We start from the raw sequence: 20,859 nt of genomic DNA, 5'->3' as shown, positions 1-20,859 counted from the left end.
TTTGAAGGCAAGTGCTATTGGTTTTTGAGTAGGCGTTCCACAGGGTAGTATTTTTGGTCCGTCGTGAATTTTAGGTACATATTGTTTGTTTACTCTAGACCTTAACATTTAAAATATCTGGTATCATGGAGCCAATGGATGCAGATGGCGGCTTGTCGTTCTACGTGGAGGACTAAGGGGGAGGCCTTTGTTCAACAGTGGATGTCTTTCGGCCGATTATGATGATATCATAGGAGTAAATAGGAAAGACAAATAAAACTGCTTTTAGCCAGTCAGAGCATTTTGATATTTTAATAAAACAGGTAAATAAAATTTATAATAATATGAGGCGATAAGAAACATTTTAACTAGACATTTTTTCACAAATTAGGTATAATATGTACTCACCTTGTAAGTTTCAATGTCGTATAGGTTCCACATGTCAATGGAATACGTAAACAATCAAATTGTGTTCCGATAGACAAAGTTCATTGAATTATTGACTTATAATTAATTCCGTAGATTTGAGTCAACACAGGATAGGTCTATTACGAATTAATGAAAGACAAATGTTTCCAAGTAGGCATCCGAATGGAAAATAATACTAGCATAAAGGTATGCCTTTCAATCCCCGAAAGGGGTACGCTTTTCACGTTATTTTAAAAGTCATATATCACTATTATCTCCAACATAACGTAATATATTCCCATTAAGTTGAAAGTCTTTGATAAACTTTTGTTTTGGTAGGCAAAAATATTACTTTCTTTACAAAACCTAATGCTAGCTACACGTACCTAATGCTACAAAGTTCAGCAGTAAGGTCAACGACTTCTGTCTGAGGTCAGCCACCAACTCCTGCGCCGATGTTTTGATTTTTTATCATTCGACGCATAGTGACGTTTTTATATTAATTTGTTTAAGTCCGATAACTAATCAAAAACGAATTATACTTGAGGTAAAAGAAAAACAAATCATATACAGAATTATCAATAAAAAATTAACTAGCTCGTAAGTCAATCAACTTTTGTTCAGATTTTTCTGGGTACGAACCAAAAAGTCCATAGCTCGACCGGGGCATTAAACCCAAAACATCATGGTCGATATCCGCACTTGCGATCACTGCAACGATTTAACGTTTAACTGGCTGATCCTGAAGTTATTGGAGTAGACCTATATTCAACAATGGGTATCTTGTGGCTGATAGTATTATGGTGACATGGAAGCAGACTTGTGGTACGTCACTGGTAGAAGGACCAAATAAGGTCATTAACAAAATAGATGTCAAAATCTTTCGACATTTACTGTAGCATTCGAGTCAACTTCATAATTTACAGGAACCCTTGTTCATATCTACTGTCATAACATTATTATGTACGCCGTACAAATAGAAAAACACGCTTACTACTAAAATAATAGTTTATTTACATTTTATTATGGGAAAAATTACTATTTTTATATTTTTTCATTTAAGTTAACCTCCAAATATTATAAGCTATTTCTAAATACCTTAACTATTTACAAATAGCTTCATGTTTTTCCTCTAATATCTTCAAACACATTTCCAATATTAGAATTTTATCGAGTACTTGCAATTTGAAAGTCTGGAACGTGTACATTATAGGAGACATCGACAAAAGTAAGCATCGAGTTACCACTAAGCTTATACTAAATAACCTCACACAGCATATTGAGAAAAACCATGCATCACAAGACAAAATTTAAACCTTAAATCACAGGTATATCGATCTGATTTAATATAATAAAAAAAAAAAACAATAACTTACTATACAAATCGAAAAAATACCACTCAAATTATTCGGTTTCCAAACTGATACGAGTTTAATCTAAGTGGTACGCGTCCTCAACTCTCAGTCTCGCGCGAGTCATCTAACTGGGTCCCCCAGTAGCAGCTCGGGGTCCTCCTCGAGCAGCAGGTTCTGGTTGTTGGTGTTGTTCTCGTTGCCCTCGTTGTCCTTGTTGCCGTCTGTCTCTATCTTGTACAGTATGTCGTGGCACAGGGGACACCGGTCCTGTACGTACAACCACTTCCGCAGGCACACTCCGTGGAAGTAGTGGTTGCAGCGAGTGATCTTCGCCGAGTGCATCTCCTGATAGCATATTGCACATACATCGTCTAATCTGTTTAACTGGTCCGGTGATGCTTCTCTCAGAGAATTTATCTTATTGACGGCAGTGCGGCGCTTCATGAACACGGACCAGCCGGCTCTCGCCTCACACCAAATGTTAAAGTAGGCATGTATGCACATCATCACCGCCCTTATAGCACCTCCGGACTCGAACAATAATATCCACGCACCATTAAAGAACAAAAATATTCCAAAACAGAATTCTATAGTGTTCCCGAACGCTCTTATGTAGTACACATAGTCGTCGAGTTGCTCCCAGAATGTACTTCGATACGCGTCTATTAAGAACAATGAGTATATCATTAGACTGACGATGACTTTCACTATCACTTCTATGCTGAACGCGCTCACAGCTAGCAGCCATGTGGAGATAGTGTGCTGAGACCACAAGTACACTAACAGAGAGATAGGAAACATTATCAAGAAGGCACACACTCCCAGAGCTCTAATGTGTCTGTGTGTACTTGGATTATGCGACGCACTCAGAGACATCAGCATAGGATTAACAATGTTGTGCAAAAAGTGTAAGAGAGCAGTAAACAATAAACAAAAGTTCCTACAAAGTCGTATAAACCTCTTCTCAGGGTTCAGTGATGTTAAGCCTGTCTGTAGCGCGAGTATGTAGAACAGGATTGCCGACACTGTTCCTATACTTTTGTCTTCCTCTTCATCAGTTAGTAGAATCCATTGGAAGAAGTTGCCAATATAATGGCAAAAGAATGAGATCACAGAAGTCATGCCGAGCACAGCAGTTATCGTTTCACATCCAGTTACTAGCAGAGACTTGGTCATTGCAGCGAGTGATTGAACCGCTAGTAACGTGGAAACTTTCAAGCCTTCTTCGGCTTCTTCATCATAATTATCGACGAGGAGCATGAGAGCGTGTTCCGCTACTCGTAGTACCCAGAACACCCGCAACACGCACGGTACATTCAACCGCATCCACTCAGTCTCGACGAGTGCCGACAGTCCATAGTTGCTGACGAACAGGCGGCCATGTTGGTAGCCAGCGTACACCACCTGTACCACGTTGTACGCCGACGACCACAGCACGTACTTGACCAGCAAGAGTGGCAACAGCGCCGAGAACACTGGTGAATGATGCAGCAGATTCGGAGGAACTGGCAACATCGCTAGGAAGGAGGGTGCCATGAAGCTGATGGGTAGGAGCTTCTGTATCGTCGGATGGCGAGGTCCGAGATGGACATACTTGAATATGATAGCCAACAGGAACTGTATGGCATAATTTTGTATGACCAGTATACCTGGCCCATCTACATCGATGAGATTTTTGATGTTTAAATTTAATACGTCTTCTAATATGCTGGTGGAATGGTGAGGTGAATTTTCGACTAGTGTTAAGGCCTGCACCTGTTTGATGGCGGACACGTTGGTCCAATAGGACACGAAGACTAGGCCGACAGACGTCAGGTAGAGGTACACGATGATTAGGTGTTTCGTGTACAGAACGAATATGCACAGTGCTGACATGCATCCTGAAACAGAACAGAAGACTAATGTTACAAGTTGGAAAACTTCACACAGAATATTAATATTTTTTTGTAATAACGCATTAATTACTTAATTTACGGAATCGAGACAGAAATATGATTTTTAACAAAAAATCCAAAAAAAGAGGAGGCTCTCAATCCGGTCGGTTTCTTTGATTTTTTAAATGTATTTTTGTTTTGTTATATTTGTTATTGGGAATATTGTTTAGTAAACTATACACCTTAACATAAAATTCAATTATAATTATTTATCGCGGTATTATGCAGTAGAGCCAGTTTTAATTAAATAATGATTACGTCACGATGCTACCTGTAATTGAGTAGGCCTCAATATAAACAGTATCAGATAAAATATTCAAGTTTATTGAGCATGTTCCGCTGTGCTACGAAGCGTAGAGGTCGCGACCTTACTAAACTAAATGCTTGAATTAACTGTCTAGGATTTTCGTCTACACGTAAAATTACTAAAACTGAATCGCCGACGTCTTTGTCAGCGCATAGCTTTGGAACGATTGCACTTTCGTTGTTAACTATTATCAGGACAAGGTTAGAAATAACACATCGACTAAAAGAGAAAGATGGGATTGTGAGAATTTTATTAAACACAGACAATGTTTGGATAGACATATTCGAAGTCTGTTTAATAACGAACATTTGAAATCATTAAATATTTTTTTCATTGATAGATTAGATAAATTAAATTCCAGGTAAGTCGATTTGTTTTTTGATTTCATTGAAATTGAGGAAGTTAAAATATACGTGTCAAATAGTTTTCGATACAATGCGAAGGCCGTAGTTACGACATTTTTGTAAACACACTGAAGGTTCAACGTATGTCCCGGTTCTCATAAAAAAGTATTACAATCGTTACTATTGCTTGAGCCCTGAAAGTTTTAAAAATCTGACATTGACTGTCTGGATCAGATTAAAAATATTGCAAGACAAAGCCGAAACTGCTGGTATACCGGGATTTAGGTTTTTAACGGTTCCCACGTAAATATGAACATGTAAAAAAGGCACGCGTTTCGCGCTAACGCAAAAAAACTACTAAAGATCAGAATATAATAATTTTCAGATAGGACTGTCGTTTTTTACTTTTATTCAAAAAAAGAAACAATCCGCATTTATATAATAATAAAAAATAATACATCAAATCGAACATTTTAATTTAGGAAAGATGTTCATCTGACTGTGACATGGTAGGTATGCGGTCTTGGTATGTCATAAGCAGAAGTGTAAAACGACTGCATTACACCTTGGAGGTCAAGGTGGAAACGATCCGTTTGCTTACCTCGTTAACATTAAAAAACACTTAAAACTTGTTCTAAAAAGTTCTATATCTATTTTTGCTCTAAGTACTACCAAAATCTTTGGTCACGATCACGATCATACTTAAAGTGCATGTAATACAAATATGGCTTTAGTCATCCAAGTTTTTTAGGTCTAGAGTCTAGACAGATAATCACTTGGTCTTTTGGCCCCAATTTTAAGACCTGAGAAAAGTGAAAAAGGTCTCACAAACACAGACAATCAAAACAATAAAGCTGAGACAATTTTTTGAACATACATTTGAAAAATACAGTTTTTTAAAAAGTTTTACAGTTATGGCTTAATTTGTTTTTTTAGTTTTACGAAAATTAATGGTCAATTATGGTTATAATGCCATTTCAACGGACCTAAGAAGATTCTTAGGAGCAGGAGAAGCTTTTCTGACTAGTCAGATTTTCTCCAATAATTTACGTGAGTAAACCGTGTCTTTTAGTTAATAGTTAATAAAGATAGAAAAGAGCATGTAATTATACGTCAACAAGTCCACGCCTTTGCATTTTTGCAGTTAATGATTTTGTCTGACCTACACCAATTATGTTTCGCTTCATCGATTCATGGTCGTCATTACATCTAACTGAATTAATAATCATATAAAATTAGATAGTTTATTTAATTAATAAAAATAATACACAAACTCAAGGTAGTTAAATACAGAACTGTTCTCTGGCATTTTTTATTTTTTTACGTTCTAGTATTTTTAAAATTCGTTTCTGGTTTATTATTAGCACCTTACGGCATAGTTGATATTAGGTTAACATCACTGTTCTCCTAGGGTGATTCCCGATCTAATCATCAATCTACATTTTGCCTTTAATTTTCATGGAATTAGGGACAAACGAGCTGATGAATCACCTGGTGGTAAGCGATACGCATTGCCTGGCGTTGCATGCTTTTTTTAATCACTTATTTTTTTAGTTTAAAATTAAAATATTGGAACGAGTTCTTTGAACTTATTTGCTCAGTTTTGCAGCAAAATATATATAAAAATATAAGAGAAAGTGTTTTGATATGACTGCGAATATTATTGTTGACTAGCCACAGAATTAATCTACAACTTTCAAAACAGGTTAATTTCTGTGATCGTCGTATTTTATCTTAATACGGCGAATTTTATTAGGCTTAATTTTAGGTAACTAAGTTTTTTGTTTTTTTTTTACAATTAGATTTTTTTGAGGTAAAGTAATTGTATGCGTAGAGGTCAAAGCCATGTTTGTAGGCGGACGCATTAACGTTTGTTAAAAAACGTCTCATGATTTTTGCGTATAGAAGGACCAAACAATCTTAAATGAATAAAACGCTAGAAAGAGGATTATAGATTAGAAAAACTCGAAATAACTGTGAGAAAGTGGAATATTTTGACTGTACAATTGTTTTCACACCTCAACTGTAAACATTGAGATTAACATAGTTACAGCATAGCCAGAGTATGGGGAATGAGTGATAAAGGTAACACTATATCAGCCGCCATAGCAGCAGCTCACCTTGACCATGGTCAAAATGAATAATAGAGTTTATTTTATGTATTATTTTTAGCAACAAATTGACTACTTCTCCGGTCTTGGGTTAATAACACTTATTAAACTACAAGAAATACTACTTTACGCAATCCCAAAAACTTTTAGCTTAGATATTTTAAGTTAGTAAAGTGTTTAAGTTAGGTCTTATGTAAGTGTGTAAATATTGTATAAAAGGCCTCACTAACACACATTAGCTAATTTAATTTACCTGTAATGTTAGCTTTAAGAGTTGAAATAAATAAATTTTTGGAGTGACCGATAAAAAATGCAAACCACTGTCTACCCCTTCAAGGTCAGAAAGCACCATATTATGTAAGTTTTAAAATGCAATAAATAAATACGCTCTCCACAATTGTAATGTACAGTTAACCACAAAAACTTTGTACCGTAAGTGTGTTGTAAGATGGGACCGTTAGATTCAACTTATGATAGCAACACCAAATGTAATTACAGACTGCGATCTGCATTCTGCATGGTAACAATAAGATAGTCTACCATGAACGCATTTGGAAGTTTTCCAAGATGGCGGGAGATCGATGACAGTTTTTTTTAGGTTATGAATGACACACTTTATGCGTCTGAATTAAAAATTAATGGAGAAAGAAAAGCTTTACTAGTAAATAGTGATTTTTAGTTAATTGGTCAGTGGGTAGCCTTAGGGGCGGATTTAGTATGTCTCACGATAGTTATTAATGCGTCCACTTCTGTGTCACTCCCTTCGGGGATAAAAGGAACCATCTTATGTATGTAGTAAGGAATTAGGCACAATTAATGTTTTTTGGAGGTTAAACGCTTCAAGGGTAGTCAGTTGCCATCAAGCTGGTCTTAATTAATTGATCTGTCAGATTTATAAGTCGAAAATACTAGGACAAACCTATCTATCAAAATATTTCTAGGTCATATGATTTAATAATGCATAAGTTATAAATTGCGGATTACAGATTACATTATTAATTATAGCATATTAACCAAAATAAACATGACTGTTACAAATATATTACGAGTCAACTATTCAAACCCAGCGAACTTCGTTTCGAACACTAATGACTTTTCCCTGTTACGATTAAATGTTTCACCTGAATTTTCTTTGCTATAAACCTCACGGAGCCCCGAGACCTTTTCAACGAATGCAAAATCGTGGAAATCGGTTCGTGCGTTTTGGTGTTATAGCGACAGAAAGGAAAACCCGACTTAGTTTTCTATTATAGGGAAGATTATTCGACATGATGCTTCGCACCGAATTAATTTCTGATGCAACTGAGACATTAAGTGCAACTCACTATTACCTGATAAACATTAATTTGGTTTGACAATTGACATTGATCGCTTTTGTTGTCTTTGTACTGTCAATCATATTTAAAGTTATGCAAACGTCTTTGATAGAGTCAAAATTAGCATTGTTCAAAGTTAAGACGATGTTGCATTTAATACACCCACAGACACTACGTGACAAGGGATGAGGAGGATGCGGGTTTCGTCTGTTACCGATTGCTCACTCCCACCCAATTTTAAACAAGGTTATTGAGGAAATATCAAAGAAATCTATAAGGAAAAAGTGCAAAGAGTGAAATAATGGTATATTTTTAGGCAGTTATGATATCAATCCCATATAATCGAGGAATCTATCTACCACGAGTCCACGAGTAAAATTCTAAACTCCCGAAAGTAAGAAGACTTGCAACAGCCACAAATAGGAAAAACCCAAAAACATTTCTGAAGTACCTTTCAAAAGGCACACGACTCTTGAAATTACAGCGTTTAATAAAAATAATATTATATGCAAATGACACATAAGTACATAACTGTACACCTGAGTCAGTGTGTCAGTATAATAAACTTGAACTTGGTGAGGTAAGGACGTATATCAAAGATACTCAACGTCCTCAGACGAGCAGTAGAGATGCTCTTGTCACCGGTCATCGATCTTTAACTCTTCAAACAAGAGCAGTGTGACACACTAATTCTTGATGGTTAGAAAAAATTAAGTCATTACTGTATTTTTTAACATTTTTTGGTGACACAAAATGGTTTTTGACTTGGTTTGTCTCTTTGTGAGTGTAAGATTTTTAGCCTTAGGTTTGCTTTACATGGTATTTTTCTTGTGTTGTATTACATACTGGTACTCTTTCTGCGGGCCTCTGATTCGAGTTAGGGTCTACTTGACAGAGGCCGGGCAGGAGAGCTCTCCGGAGATTATGGGTAATACTCCAGTAGTGAACCATCACGGGTTGTTGGTGTAGTTTTTAGAATTGGGAATGTAATAATTTTAAGCTATGTCTTTTAACAACTGGAAATCTATCGTACCTAACGAAGTTTGTCTTGTACGGAAAAGATGTTGATATTTACCAATCTATTTTGGGAAAAAGTGCATTGCTATTAGCATAAAACGTGACCAGTTATTAATATAATTTTAGATATAATAGGTGCATTTATATTTTAGACGGATTTCTGACGAAGCGCCGTCGAACGTATAGGTACCGATTTAAAAATTGAAATTTTAATTAGAAGATTAACATAACACGTGACTCGAAATTTTTTGTATTTATTGATACTAAATATAGATATGATAATTGAAGGTTTCCTGATGTTGCAGATCTTGACGAGATTCGTTTATAAATAGAATATCTGTAAATAAAGGACAAACAAAATAGGTAAACTACAGTATTAATTAGCACCTATATCCGTTAAAACACATAGTTAAGAACTAATACAATAGATGAATAGATACTAATTTATTAAACCTTTAGGAATTTCGATATTTGTCTAGCCGTGTAAATCACAGGAACTGCTTGTCAATTTGCACAAAATCCTTCGGGATGAATAAGTAGATTCTAGAAAGACGGCAGTATTAATATTGTACTTACTACGTTGTTTAATTAATAATGGTGAATGTGAATATGGGAATTGACTCGTGAGGACAACCAGCAAAGGTAAGAGATCCGTAACCCCTGTTAGTATGGGCGCAAATTAGCAAAAGCATACATTATTTTTTATGGCATAGGCATGTCACTCCGAGACCAGAATTGGTCAAGTCGACATTTTTTAATTAAAATCATACTTCAGATATGTATAAAACTACGATAATAATATAATAGATGAATAGTTGGAGCGCAATCGATTACGAGGGTAGTAATTAGATGACGTCACACTCTTGTCTAGCATCGGAGCGATATCGATCGATTGTGAACGCAATCGGTAATCTATTAGAATTACCTACACTTTCATATCGTAAATACTATAATGAAGACACGTCATGCCAAGAATTAGAGGGGTGAAGACGTTCCCAAGAGGGATATGTAGTTATTAATTAGTTTTTAACAGAGTTCGCAAACGTTCCTGAGATATCAAGTAATCTATGTCTTATTTAAGACTTTAATTTAATTCTGTGTCAAATATTCAAATCTGTCTAATAGTTAACGGATTAAAATAAGGTCTTTTTTTAAGGGGAATAATTATTCAAGACTTCTCCCGCCTGAAGAGTCAGACTTTTACTGACTAAAAACCACCCCGTTCCTACTCCTGCTTTTCGAACCGGAGTCCCGGTAAACCCGCTAGGTAGTCTGCCGTGGAACATATAAGCGACGCATCGTAGGCACGGGTCTGGTTCTGGTCGGGCGGCGAGCTATCCTTGCTCGCCGTCCGCAGACCCGTATAAAATAAAATCTAAATGTGTTGTTTGCGAACTAATGGGGATGAAGTTATGACATGCAGCATCATGAAATAACGACAACACTCTCTCCCTTGTTTTAGATAAAATATTGGAAAGGAAGCAAATGAGTAGACGGATCCCCCGAGTAGTTAGTTACAAGTATGTTGCTGATGACCTTTAAAGATCATTTAACTTTTGAGCACCAGTAACAAGACTACGTATTTTTCTACAAACCACTCATACTACAATGACCTTAAGCTTGAGTTTAGTCTACCATGGTTAAAACACTACAAGTATAAAGATAACCTCGATCGATATTAACGTTAATATATGTAAATATTTACATTATGTACACACTGCACAGTTCAAAGTAATAAATAAACATAATTTAAATGTGAATCGGTACATTCCTAGCGAAGATTGTGAAAAAAATGCGGTAAAGTAAAGAAATTGTATCATTTATGTGGTGTTAACGGGTTTTTTTTTATATTCAAGGTTATAAATTTAACTATGGTTTAACACGCAGTCAAGATTTAGCAGCTGAGATTGTACAAATGTCAGCCCATTTGGTGCTATTATCCGGAAGAGACGTGCTTCTTTTCAGGTCTAGTACAAGTCCGTAGAAGTCTTTGCTGGTAAGTGGGATTCTGCTATGGTGTAGTTGGATGAAAATCTATCGTATAATAAATAAATATAAAATTATAGCATCCCTTTATAGATTAGGTAGTGATGGGGTTTTCGAGGTGGTTTTGTGAGGTTAAAACCTAGCTGCGGACTACCTATAGCAGGTTACCGGGCTCCGGCTCAAAAATAGGAGTAGGAACAGGGTGGTTTTTAGTCAATAAGAGTCTGACACTCCCTCTCGCCTCACCCAAGGTGGGAGAAGCCATTGGATGATTTCGCCCCCTCAAAAAAAGTGAGGTTAAAATTTCTTACTCTTTAGTCTTTCTCCCTATAAGCTAGACGTCTTTTCAAGTTTTTACTGTGTCATTAAAAAGGGCTGTTTTTATATAACTTCTGTTAGAATATTCAAGGTAAACCGCTAGATCATTTTTCTGTAGATTTTCTGATATTACATCACTTATACCTAAACGTTTATCTTCACGCAAAATGCTACGCTAATGATTAAAACCTTAGGTATAATCTGCAATGTACATTGGCCTCTACTAAAATAAATATTAAGGATGACTTTGATTTTTTTATATTATTACACGTAATCTAATGTGTTGTGGTGCTATCGGGGTTGCTAAGTCATCATAAGATACATGATAATATCAAATCGTTGTATGTATGTATGTACTTCATGCATGTATTGCTATTTAAACTTTAAAGTATTGTGTTAAAGTCCATTATCTATTTTATTTTCGCAGTAGGTACATGTTCTCGCGTCTTTACCTAGTAACTTGGCGCATAATTGCATACGTTATAAAAACATCAAAGGTGATCTTAAAGATTGCTCCGTTAGTCAATAGATTTAAGATCGAATATATAAAGAAATAGGTGTTGGTAATGTCTCAGGTGGATCACGTGTCGAACAATGTACTGTTAGGGTTTGTAATTGCCAAATTCATTGTTATTTGGGGGAGTATAGAATTATTTTATAGTCATATAAGGCTTGTGGTCCGATTGCAAATCACACTAGTTAAAATAACTATTATAAATGTGAAAGTTTATTTCTTTAGACGTTTTGTCCGTCAATCAAGCTGAAACTACTGAACGGATTTTGATGAAATTTGGTATACAAACAGGGTATGAGCTGACTTGGGTGATAGGATAGGTTTTTATCCCAAGGGAACGCGAGGGAAGCCGCTGGCATAAGCTGGTAAATGATAATTTTGACTTTGATCCTAAGTTCCGCATTCAAACTTAACGATAAGGCCGCCTTTGTGCACTTTCATCCTATAAGATGTTAACCTATGGTTAATTTATTTAAAGGTGTACAATAAAGGTTATTTATTATTATTTATTTATAACCATTCCTTATAGCTAACGGGTTGAACTCAAAAGTACACTATTACTTCTGCCTTCAATTATTATTTTTACAATCATTTGTTATTTGTATATTTCATTAACTGATATCACTTCTTATGGTGGCCATACACGTTAGGTTTTACATGACGGGTTGGCCCTTATATGCAAAACTGTGCATGCAAACCCCAGTTGTAAAACTGTAAGCTGTCAGTACTTTTAAACAGTTATACCTGTACAGTGTGCATTAAAAACCGTCGTTTTGCAAAACCTCGTGTTGGCCACCATTCAGAACAAGATTTTGTGAATTAGCATTAACAATATTAACATACTAATGTGTGCACTAAATGTACATGCAATTTAGGCAAAAATTGATTGTGTCTCGGCTTGTATGACAGTCAAACTTACTTTGTCAGGTCTTTTTAGCTCAGGAATTGGTAGTTCGATGTTTACTTGGATTGGTGTTTGTTACTTAAGTACGCGATAACCGAATCTGGTGGTGCAATTTGGCTACAGATATATTATTAGATTGCCTAAATCAAAGAGCAAGTTGTGATAAGTACATTCTACCCTCGTACGTTAAATGCATGATTTCCCTATATTAATAAAAAGTAACGGCTTACTGCGGTACTCAGATTAATTTAATGATTACTTAACCTAGTCCTTAGCTATTATTTTTGATACAAAATTGTTACTACGGAATGGCTAAAAATCATTAAATGTCTGAAAGTTGCGGCAGTTACTCACCGTTTAATATACTAATGCTTGATGGCATTCTGGCCCGTCATTGTTTGAGAATAATCGTCAGAAGACAACCAAAGACATGGCGGACCGCGATCACTTCGATCTTTCAAATAATGATGATAGTTACTATAAAAATATTTCCCTGTATGTTAAATGAAATTCGAAGTAGAATATAAAACTTATGAGTCAGTTTAACAAGTTAATTAAAATCGAGTCAGCGAGATGTTCCTAAAGATTGTAGAGTTCAAAGAATTGTCTAGACAAACAGATGAAGGTGGAACTTTGTGTTGTGATTACATTAGCTTTGATCTAGGTATCTAGTTAATTTAAAATATAGTTTAGGCCTGTTCTGGCTAACTAAGAATAGGTATAGTCAATGCACTTGTTTTTGCCTAGTGCGAAAGAAATGCATAACCGGACAATACAGTAGGTACTGAGTAACACCAGACTGAGTTCATAATAACTAGGTAACTAGTTACTTCATATTAACTAAGAAATTAAGTGACTTAGGAAAAAAATTTGGTATCTACGGGTTGTAACTTCAAAACTGTATTAAATCTGAAACTAACAGAAGTAAATGTTTTTTTTTGTTATAGTCTGGATCTTACTCTTGAATTGACATAGATATTATGAAATGTCGTACTCTTAAGCTGCAACACTAGCACGCTCATTGCATCTATATTGCGTGGATATTGTCTATGAACTAAATGGTATTCAAGTTTGGCTTTATATTTCGTACTCCGAATGCTTATTTTAACAGCTAAGATTGGGGTTGTATCGCATTGATATTGAGATTGGTTTCAAGAGTAAGCGTCCAGGAGGACCAATTTTGCACAGTTTCTAACTATACGAATACTCCTCATCATACGATGACAAGGCAGCAAGGTAGCACAAAAGTAACTTCTATTTTGGTAGGCTTTAACATAAGTACCTAGTTTGAAACTATAACTAACATACCAATGAAATACTTGTGAATCTGAAGAGGTATTAATAATATATTATTTAGGCAACTATGCCTAAGGAACAAGAATCAAGTTTGGCTTTAAACTTTTGTAAATGTTTGCTGTACGTTCGTCCTGTATTTACTTACGCTGACACGATATTTAATTCTATTTCAAACATAAAAGTGAGTCCGGATGGTCCATATATCCATAATTCTTTTGTAACTTTAACTAACTATTCAGACTTTTATATGACAGAGACAAGTGTGCCTTTTGGTTATAGGTTTTCTAAATTTGGTTAATTTATTTTCTTCATCTTGTAATCACACTAATATTATAAATGTTTGTTTGGATGTTTGCCCGCCAATTACACTGATACTATAAAACGGATCTTAATGAAATTTGGTATACAGGCAGGGTATGACTTGGGTAATAAGATAATAATAATAATAAATAATCCTTCCATGCCGGTTTCGGCTACGGCGACCGTTTCTGGACTACTGGCGTCTATCATGGGCTCTCATGTGGCTGGCAAATCCACCTTTGTTTACAAATGTTCTTCCGCAGAGTGGACACGTGAGAGCACCATTAACATAATTGTAATTGATTTTATTGTAACTTTCGTGAGACATACTAAATTGTAATTGATTGCCGCTGGTGGTCTGGCTTTTATTTCGTTACTTGGGTAATAAGATACGGGTGTAGTAATAAGGGTGGAGCCACTGGCAGAAGCTAGTTCGAAATAAGGATATTTTAACTTAAAAGTTGCGATTGTATCGACGTTAGTTAGATGTTATAGTTCCTCTACAAAATAATTATGTCAACTTCTCAAGTAAGTAGACAAGTCTACTAAATTGAAAATGATCATAAAAAAGGTCTCCAGTATAAACATTTGCATAATAACACCTTTAATACAATGGCCTTTTTGGCATACACACAAAAATATTCACTCGAATAATACGGATTACGTGTTCATAAACCTATTATTTAATACGGCCAACAAACAAACCGCTGTCGACCGGAACATGGCGAGGAAGCGCGAATTATCTAGTCGTCGGCCAAACGAGTACTTGAAGTTTCAGGATACGAGTAGTAACCGGCAGTCGTTTTCTTTGAATTTACTAAATATAACTAGGTAGGCAGTCAATTCCTGTTGATTTGATCAATGTATGTTTCAACATTATCATTATCAACAAAGTAATAGAAAAGAGAGCGCGTTTGGCGCTCTGATTGGTTAGTTTATTCGAGCTGGCTAATTAAAGAGTGCCGAACGCGCTATCGTTTCGATTACGGAAAAATGGGGTGAATAGGGATCGAGAGGTGAATAGGGACAGAAGAAGGGTGAATAGATACTATGAAGAATTTCCCTGTACCTATTCACCTCTTTTCTGTCCCTATACACCTCTCGATCCCTATTCATCCCGTTTTACCGTTACTTTAAACGTAAATCAAAGTCATACTAAAGGTACAGTCTGAGACAGTTTGCTAGACTATGTCCCCCTTCTTCATGGTTAGCCTTATTTTTTATACTTTGCTGCCCGGTCTCTGTCAAATGACGTTAGTGGCAAATGTGTTCTACCTTCCCACCACTGCAAGGCGTATGGTATTTCTGGAGCTGTGGACTACCTAGCGGGTTTACCGGGGCTCCGACTCGAAGGGCAGGAGTAGGAACAGGGTGGTTTTTAGTCAGTAAGAGTTTAACACTCCCTCATTTCGCCCAAGGCGGGAGAAGTCATTGGATGATTTCCTTCCTTAAAAAAAGGCTCATGGTATTATAGTTACTTTAATCGATAATCACATGAACAACTGACATTGATTCACACAGAGACATTATATACAGACCATCATTTTGCAAGAAATAAAAAACGTACGTATTTTTTATGAAGCGAGTGCGAAAGCTAATCAACTATGATTGATTCGTTGGTGTTTTCATTGCCATTTTATTGACCTAGCTCGGGCAAAGTCGACCACATTATAGGCGGTCAAAGTACCTTTTACTGTTTTATTTGGCTTACGGAATTCTTAGAAGCATGATGAAGAGAATTTTGGTAAGTACAGATTAGACTATTATTACGAATGACAAATGGAACAGGATCTGAAGGATTGGGGTATGTCCCTAAATCTGTAATGGTCAGCCAACGGCAGGTCTATTAGAGGACCCGGTGCCCCTTACAGATGCAGAGGGATGTCACCAGGGTGGTTTTAGTGAGGTAAAAATCCCGCACTTCCTAAACTTTTATCCCCAGAAAGCTAGGTACCTTTTGAGGTTTTCCCACGTAATTAACAAAGGCCTCTAACTAAAATATTGGTGACATAATTTTACTGCAATCCCCTAGCTGTCTGCTAAGTCACTGTCTGTGCGATCACGGTAAACCCCCTAATAAGAAAATGGCCTTTGTTTTACTATGGATAAGTTTGTTTATTTGTACGGTACGGTATACGAAGAAGGACATAGTTACCTAATTTAACTAACACGGGCAAAGTCACGGGAAAAAGCTAACAAAAAAAGGATGACCTAGCCATAGACACCTGACCTTTCGGGTAAAAAAATTAGAATTAGACATGGTGTAATCATACTGTGGACAAAGCAAACAAGTTCAATGACCTTACTACAGATAAAATAGAAATCAATAACCTAGATAGATAGGTATTTGCAAATGGACTTTTTTTGTGCATTCAAAGTTAGACAATGGCTCTACTCTACCTAATCGTATTTTTTGCGTCATATCAAATACCGAGGTTATAATTACAGTACTATGCGCTTTTCTGTAGTGCAATCATTAGACAGATTACAGTTTTAAGATTACAGACTGGGTCTGATTATCTTATTATATGATTCTCAGCAATGGCACAATTGAAATTGTGTTCAGTTTATACAAACAGGTTCATCCCAATGTAGGTAGCATGGGACTAATGACATGCTAGATAGTGAAAAATCGGTGATCCATGTTAAATGGAAATGAGTAAGTGATGCATCTACTAGCTTCTGCCAGCGGCTTCATCCGCGTTCTCATGGGATAAAAAGTATTCTATCACCCAAGTCAGTTCATACACTGTCTGTATACCAAATTTCATCAAAATCCATTCAGTAGTTTCAACATGACTGACGGATAAACACCCAAATATCAAAACAAACAGACCTTCACATTTGTAATATTAGTGTGATACCTAGTGTGTGTACCTTTGATTAGACAATATTTCAGACATTACTGTTATTTACTAATTTCTGTAAAGGAATGCTATGTGTTACCAAATACTGTTTATCCATTAAATGGTCTTAAGATAAAATTTATTGTAATCAACTGTTTATGAAGATAAACATTGACTTATCATCAGTTTTGGTATTAGGAAGTGACATACATTGAACTGATTGGCAGAAAAACAAATAATGATTATAATAAACTAGGTTTTATTCATGGATTTGCCCATGTTATTAAGCCAGGGAATTCTTTTTATACTCTCAACCATATATTTTTGATAATTTAAAAAGTTTCATTAGGTAGTTTATAAAGAGTTGAGAAGCAACAAAGCAACTTACTTATGCTAACTGCATATTACTATAACATCTTTTATTATTGCTATTTTACTGGTTTGTAAGTACCTAGAATTATAAAGGGATTTATCAAATATTTTAATTTAAATACAAGTAAATTAGTAATATTGTGTATGTATTTAATATTTAAAATTTAAATTCCCCTTAATATTTTCCATGAAGTAACTACATTGTCATCATATTTTACAACTTCAACAGATAGAAGGCTTCTTAAAGTGTAGAGTCATTCACTTTTGTCAAGACTGATGCTAATAGAAAATAAAACTAAAGATTTTCTCCAAAATGCAGAACAACACACATGGCTTAGACGGACCATACAAGAACAAAAATATCAAACATTTTACCTACTTGAGTAACACCATAATGAAGCACAATAGAAAATACACTATCTCGCTAAAACTTACAACCTGGCAAACCACGGATTAATCAGCAAAACTGTAGCTGTAAGTGCATGTACACAATGTAAAATTCACTTTTCAACAGTTACCACTTATCACACATTAAATTATGAGATTTATATCATAAATGGTCTAGGACAGACAGTATGAAAATTTAAAAAACCTTCAGTCTTCACGCTAAGCAGTCACATCGGAAACCACCAAACCATCAAGGCTATGACAGCGAACACAGAAATAATTTGCACATAATTTAACGAAACAATGATTTTACATATATTTTCCGTGCTACACTTCACTTCAATGTTCACTCCACATTGTATGCTAATCAAGGTGAACAGATTCAAAATGAATTTCAATGTATTGGATATTAATAGTTTTTGAGTTTATATGAAGCCTTTGACTGTCATAAGAAAACTGTTGAAGACAAATCCTCCATTAACTGTGGTCACAGGTGAACCACATGCCATTTAATGCGTAAAGATGGCAGCATAAGGGTGCTTTTCCTATGGAAGTATGCTATGCTATGTTGCTGTGGATGTGGATACTGCCCTAAATCATTTAAAAGAAAACAACATGTCATTTGTTCCCCAAAGATTGAGGTGCAGATATTAAATGTAACACTCATATTTTACCACTTATGTTATGAGTCCCATTTGAAAACAGTAAGTACAAATATGGGTAGTGTAAATGATGAATTGGCATTCAAATCTAGATCAGATTCAGTACTTACTGAAATTGGTTGGTATATTGTAGGATGAGATCCAAAATTGACTTATATTTTCTAAGACTTTTTTTGTTAAGGGGGAAAGCCTTGCAATGTCTTCTCTCGCCTTGGGCCAGGCTACAGAGAATGCCAGACTCTTACTGACTAAAAAATAACCCCGTTCCTTCTGCTTTTTGAGCCGGAGCCCCGGTAAACCAACTAGGTAGTCTGCAGCTCTGGATTAATTTTCTAAGTAAGACTGTATAATATGTTTTGGTTTTAATTATAACCTTTGGTTGTTAGTGTTATTTGTAAAAATTAAGAAAGTTAGATACAACCTGATATTTTTCTATGTGCTGTAGAAAAATAAATATTTGAATAGCCACACTCTAGTTTTGAAATAGTGTTTCCCAGTTTTTACATTAGCTATGTAGTAGTATCTTCATTTAACATTTATTGGTGAAAGCATAACATTTACCAGTATTTTTAGTTTGGGTATTGAAGAGTTAATAAATAGTTACTTTGTTGCTTTAGGTCAAGAACTATTTATTATTTACATTGTAAGTGGTTTTAAATGCCATGGAAGTTGTATTTACATAATGAGTGCCTATTTAAAAGATAAAGTTTCATGATGACACTAATATTTTGTAGTTTCTATGATATGCAACTATCTTAGTATACCTAGTAATTGGAAATCAAAGTGCATTGATCTAAATAACACCAAACACAATATCTAGAGCTAACAAAAACAGTGTTAGCTTCAACTAATGATTTTGCAACAAACCAAGGCTGGGAACTGTGCTGAATTGTTTCAATAGTGGTAATATTTACTTCAGAAGTATAAGTTGGGCTACACCAAGCAAAACTAACAACATATTTGAACATAAGGATCTACTATCCACCTTCTGCACATATGTCACGACAGAATAAACAATACTTTCGAAAGGAAACTTCATGTTTCGAAACTATTTCCAAAGGCTGAATGTTGTAACGCTGATGCCAACTAAAACCACACTCACCTAAACAGCACACGAGGAATTTTACAATTGTGAAGAATAACGCATTGTAGAAATTAGCGTCGTAATAATTCACGTCTGAGTCCATCATATCCACGGCGACGCCGTCGACTGTGATGTTGGCCAGCACCGAGCCCTCCTCGCCGGACGACACCGGCAGCCCCAGGCTGATCTTCAGGAACTCATCCACCACAAACAGAGGCGGCACCCTCAGCAGCACCTCCACTAGTGCCAGTGCCTTCGACCTCAACGACATTATTCATTTATGCAGACCTTTGCACACGTTAACACTGATAATTTAGCACGTATAGCCGAAACAACGGGCTTACACTGTAAACTTTCACGGGATAGTTTTGATTGATTTATTTTGTATCTTTATAAACTTAATTGATGTCACCAATAATAATGCGAAAATAATGACTGAAATTTTTGCGACAATAAAAATTTGACATTACAAATCTGGATGTTGCCAGACTAATACAATTGCCAGCATGTGTAGCACTCGGTTTCTACCATTAATACAAACCTCAATAAAAAAAAACTTCTCGAACTCAGAATATTTTCTTTTATTAATCGGTATGGTTATGCCTTCCGGTGTAATTTTACTATGAAATTAATAATCTTGTTTACATTTTAACACATTAGATTAGCATTAAAAACTAAATTCATTTACTTTTTTACGATCTTTTTCTCTTTATTTGATGGGTTTTGGTAAATTTAATTAAACTTTTCTTTGTCTTATGTTTTAGGTAGTTTTGTAGCTATAAACAATAAATAACGGGGTATTTACTTGCCATAGACATTGGTTAATGATAATGCGCAAATACTAAAATAGAAATGAAAGGGTGTATTAAACTGTTCAAAGTTGCAAAATAACATAAAAGTCTGTCCGAGAAATAATAGCTTATTTTAGTTTTAAAAACTATCACTTATTTTTATTATTTTGTTTGGCCAATATTAAATTATCTGCCTCTGACTAGGTATTCTATTTTATTAATCGAGTGATCAAAAAATATGACAAACCTATTCTCATAACATTATTATTATGCTTAATAGACACATTTCTAAAGTCCGTGTTATTACTAAGGATTTTTAAAAAAAAGCCAGACTGCAAACACATAAATATTTTGCTCGACTCAGGAATTAAATCCGATGATCTTGGTTCAGTCGCTGGGATCGCTCGGGGTTAATCAACTTTTTAGAGCTCCTTAGCCAAAAAATAATAATGGAACCCTGTTACAAAGACTCCGCTGTCCATCTGTCTATCTGCTGTCGGTAGACCGTAGGATGTCAAAAACCGTGATTAATTAAGTACAGGACCTATACAATTGAACCTTTACTAACAATTTATTTTCTAAACAATACAATAAATGCAAAAACACACTTAAAATAAATAGGTATTCA

At 35.4% G+C, this 20,859-nt stretch overlaps 1 protein-coding gene across 1 annotated transcript; it reads right to left on the bottom strand.

Annotated features, from left to right (window-relative positions):
* Positions 1 to 1,377: 1,377 nt before the first annotated feature.
* Positions 1,378 to 19,937, bottom strand: LOC118270331 (protein TRC8 homolog). The gene is made up of 2 exons (XM_035585881.2): positions 19,459 to 19,937; positions 1,378 to 3,622 (listed from the first exon to the last, which is right to left on the bottom strand). The coding sequence occupies exons 1-2, from the start codon at positions 19,709 to 19,711 to the stop codon at positions 1,863 to 1,865; spliced, it is 2,013 nt and encodes a 670-aa protein (XP_035441774.1). The 5' UTR covers positions 19,712 to 19,937; the 3' UTR covers positions 1,378 to 1,862.
* Between the last annotated feature and the right edge of the window lie 922 nt (positions 19,938 to 20,859).

Source organism: Spodoptera frugiperda, chromosome 13 (assembly GCF_023101765.2).
Source record: "Spodoptera frugiperda isolate SF20-4 chromosome 13, AGI-APGP_CSIRO_Sfru_2.0, whole genome shotgun sequence".
Classification (NCBI taxonomy): domain Eukaryota; kingdom Metazoa; phylum Arthropoda; class Insecta; order Lepidoptera; family Noctuidae; genus Spodoptera; species Spodoptera frugiperda.
Note: the sequence above shows the minus strand (reverse complement) of the source record. Positions and strands in the feature narration are given on the sequence as shown.

Excerpts from the sequence above, each read along its gene's own strand:
- LOC118270331 (XM_035585881.2), bottom strand. The coding sequence starts at position 19,711 with ATGTCGTTGAGGTCGAAGGCACTGGCACTAGTGGAGGTGCTGCTGAGG. Across the intron at positions 3,623-19,458 it reads ATTCCTCGTGTGCTGTTTAG|GATGCATGTCAGCACTGTGC; the intron begins GTGAGTGTGGTT and ends GTTCTGTTTCAG.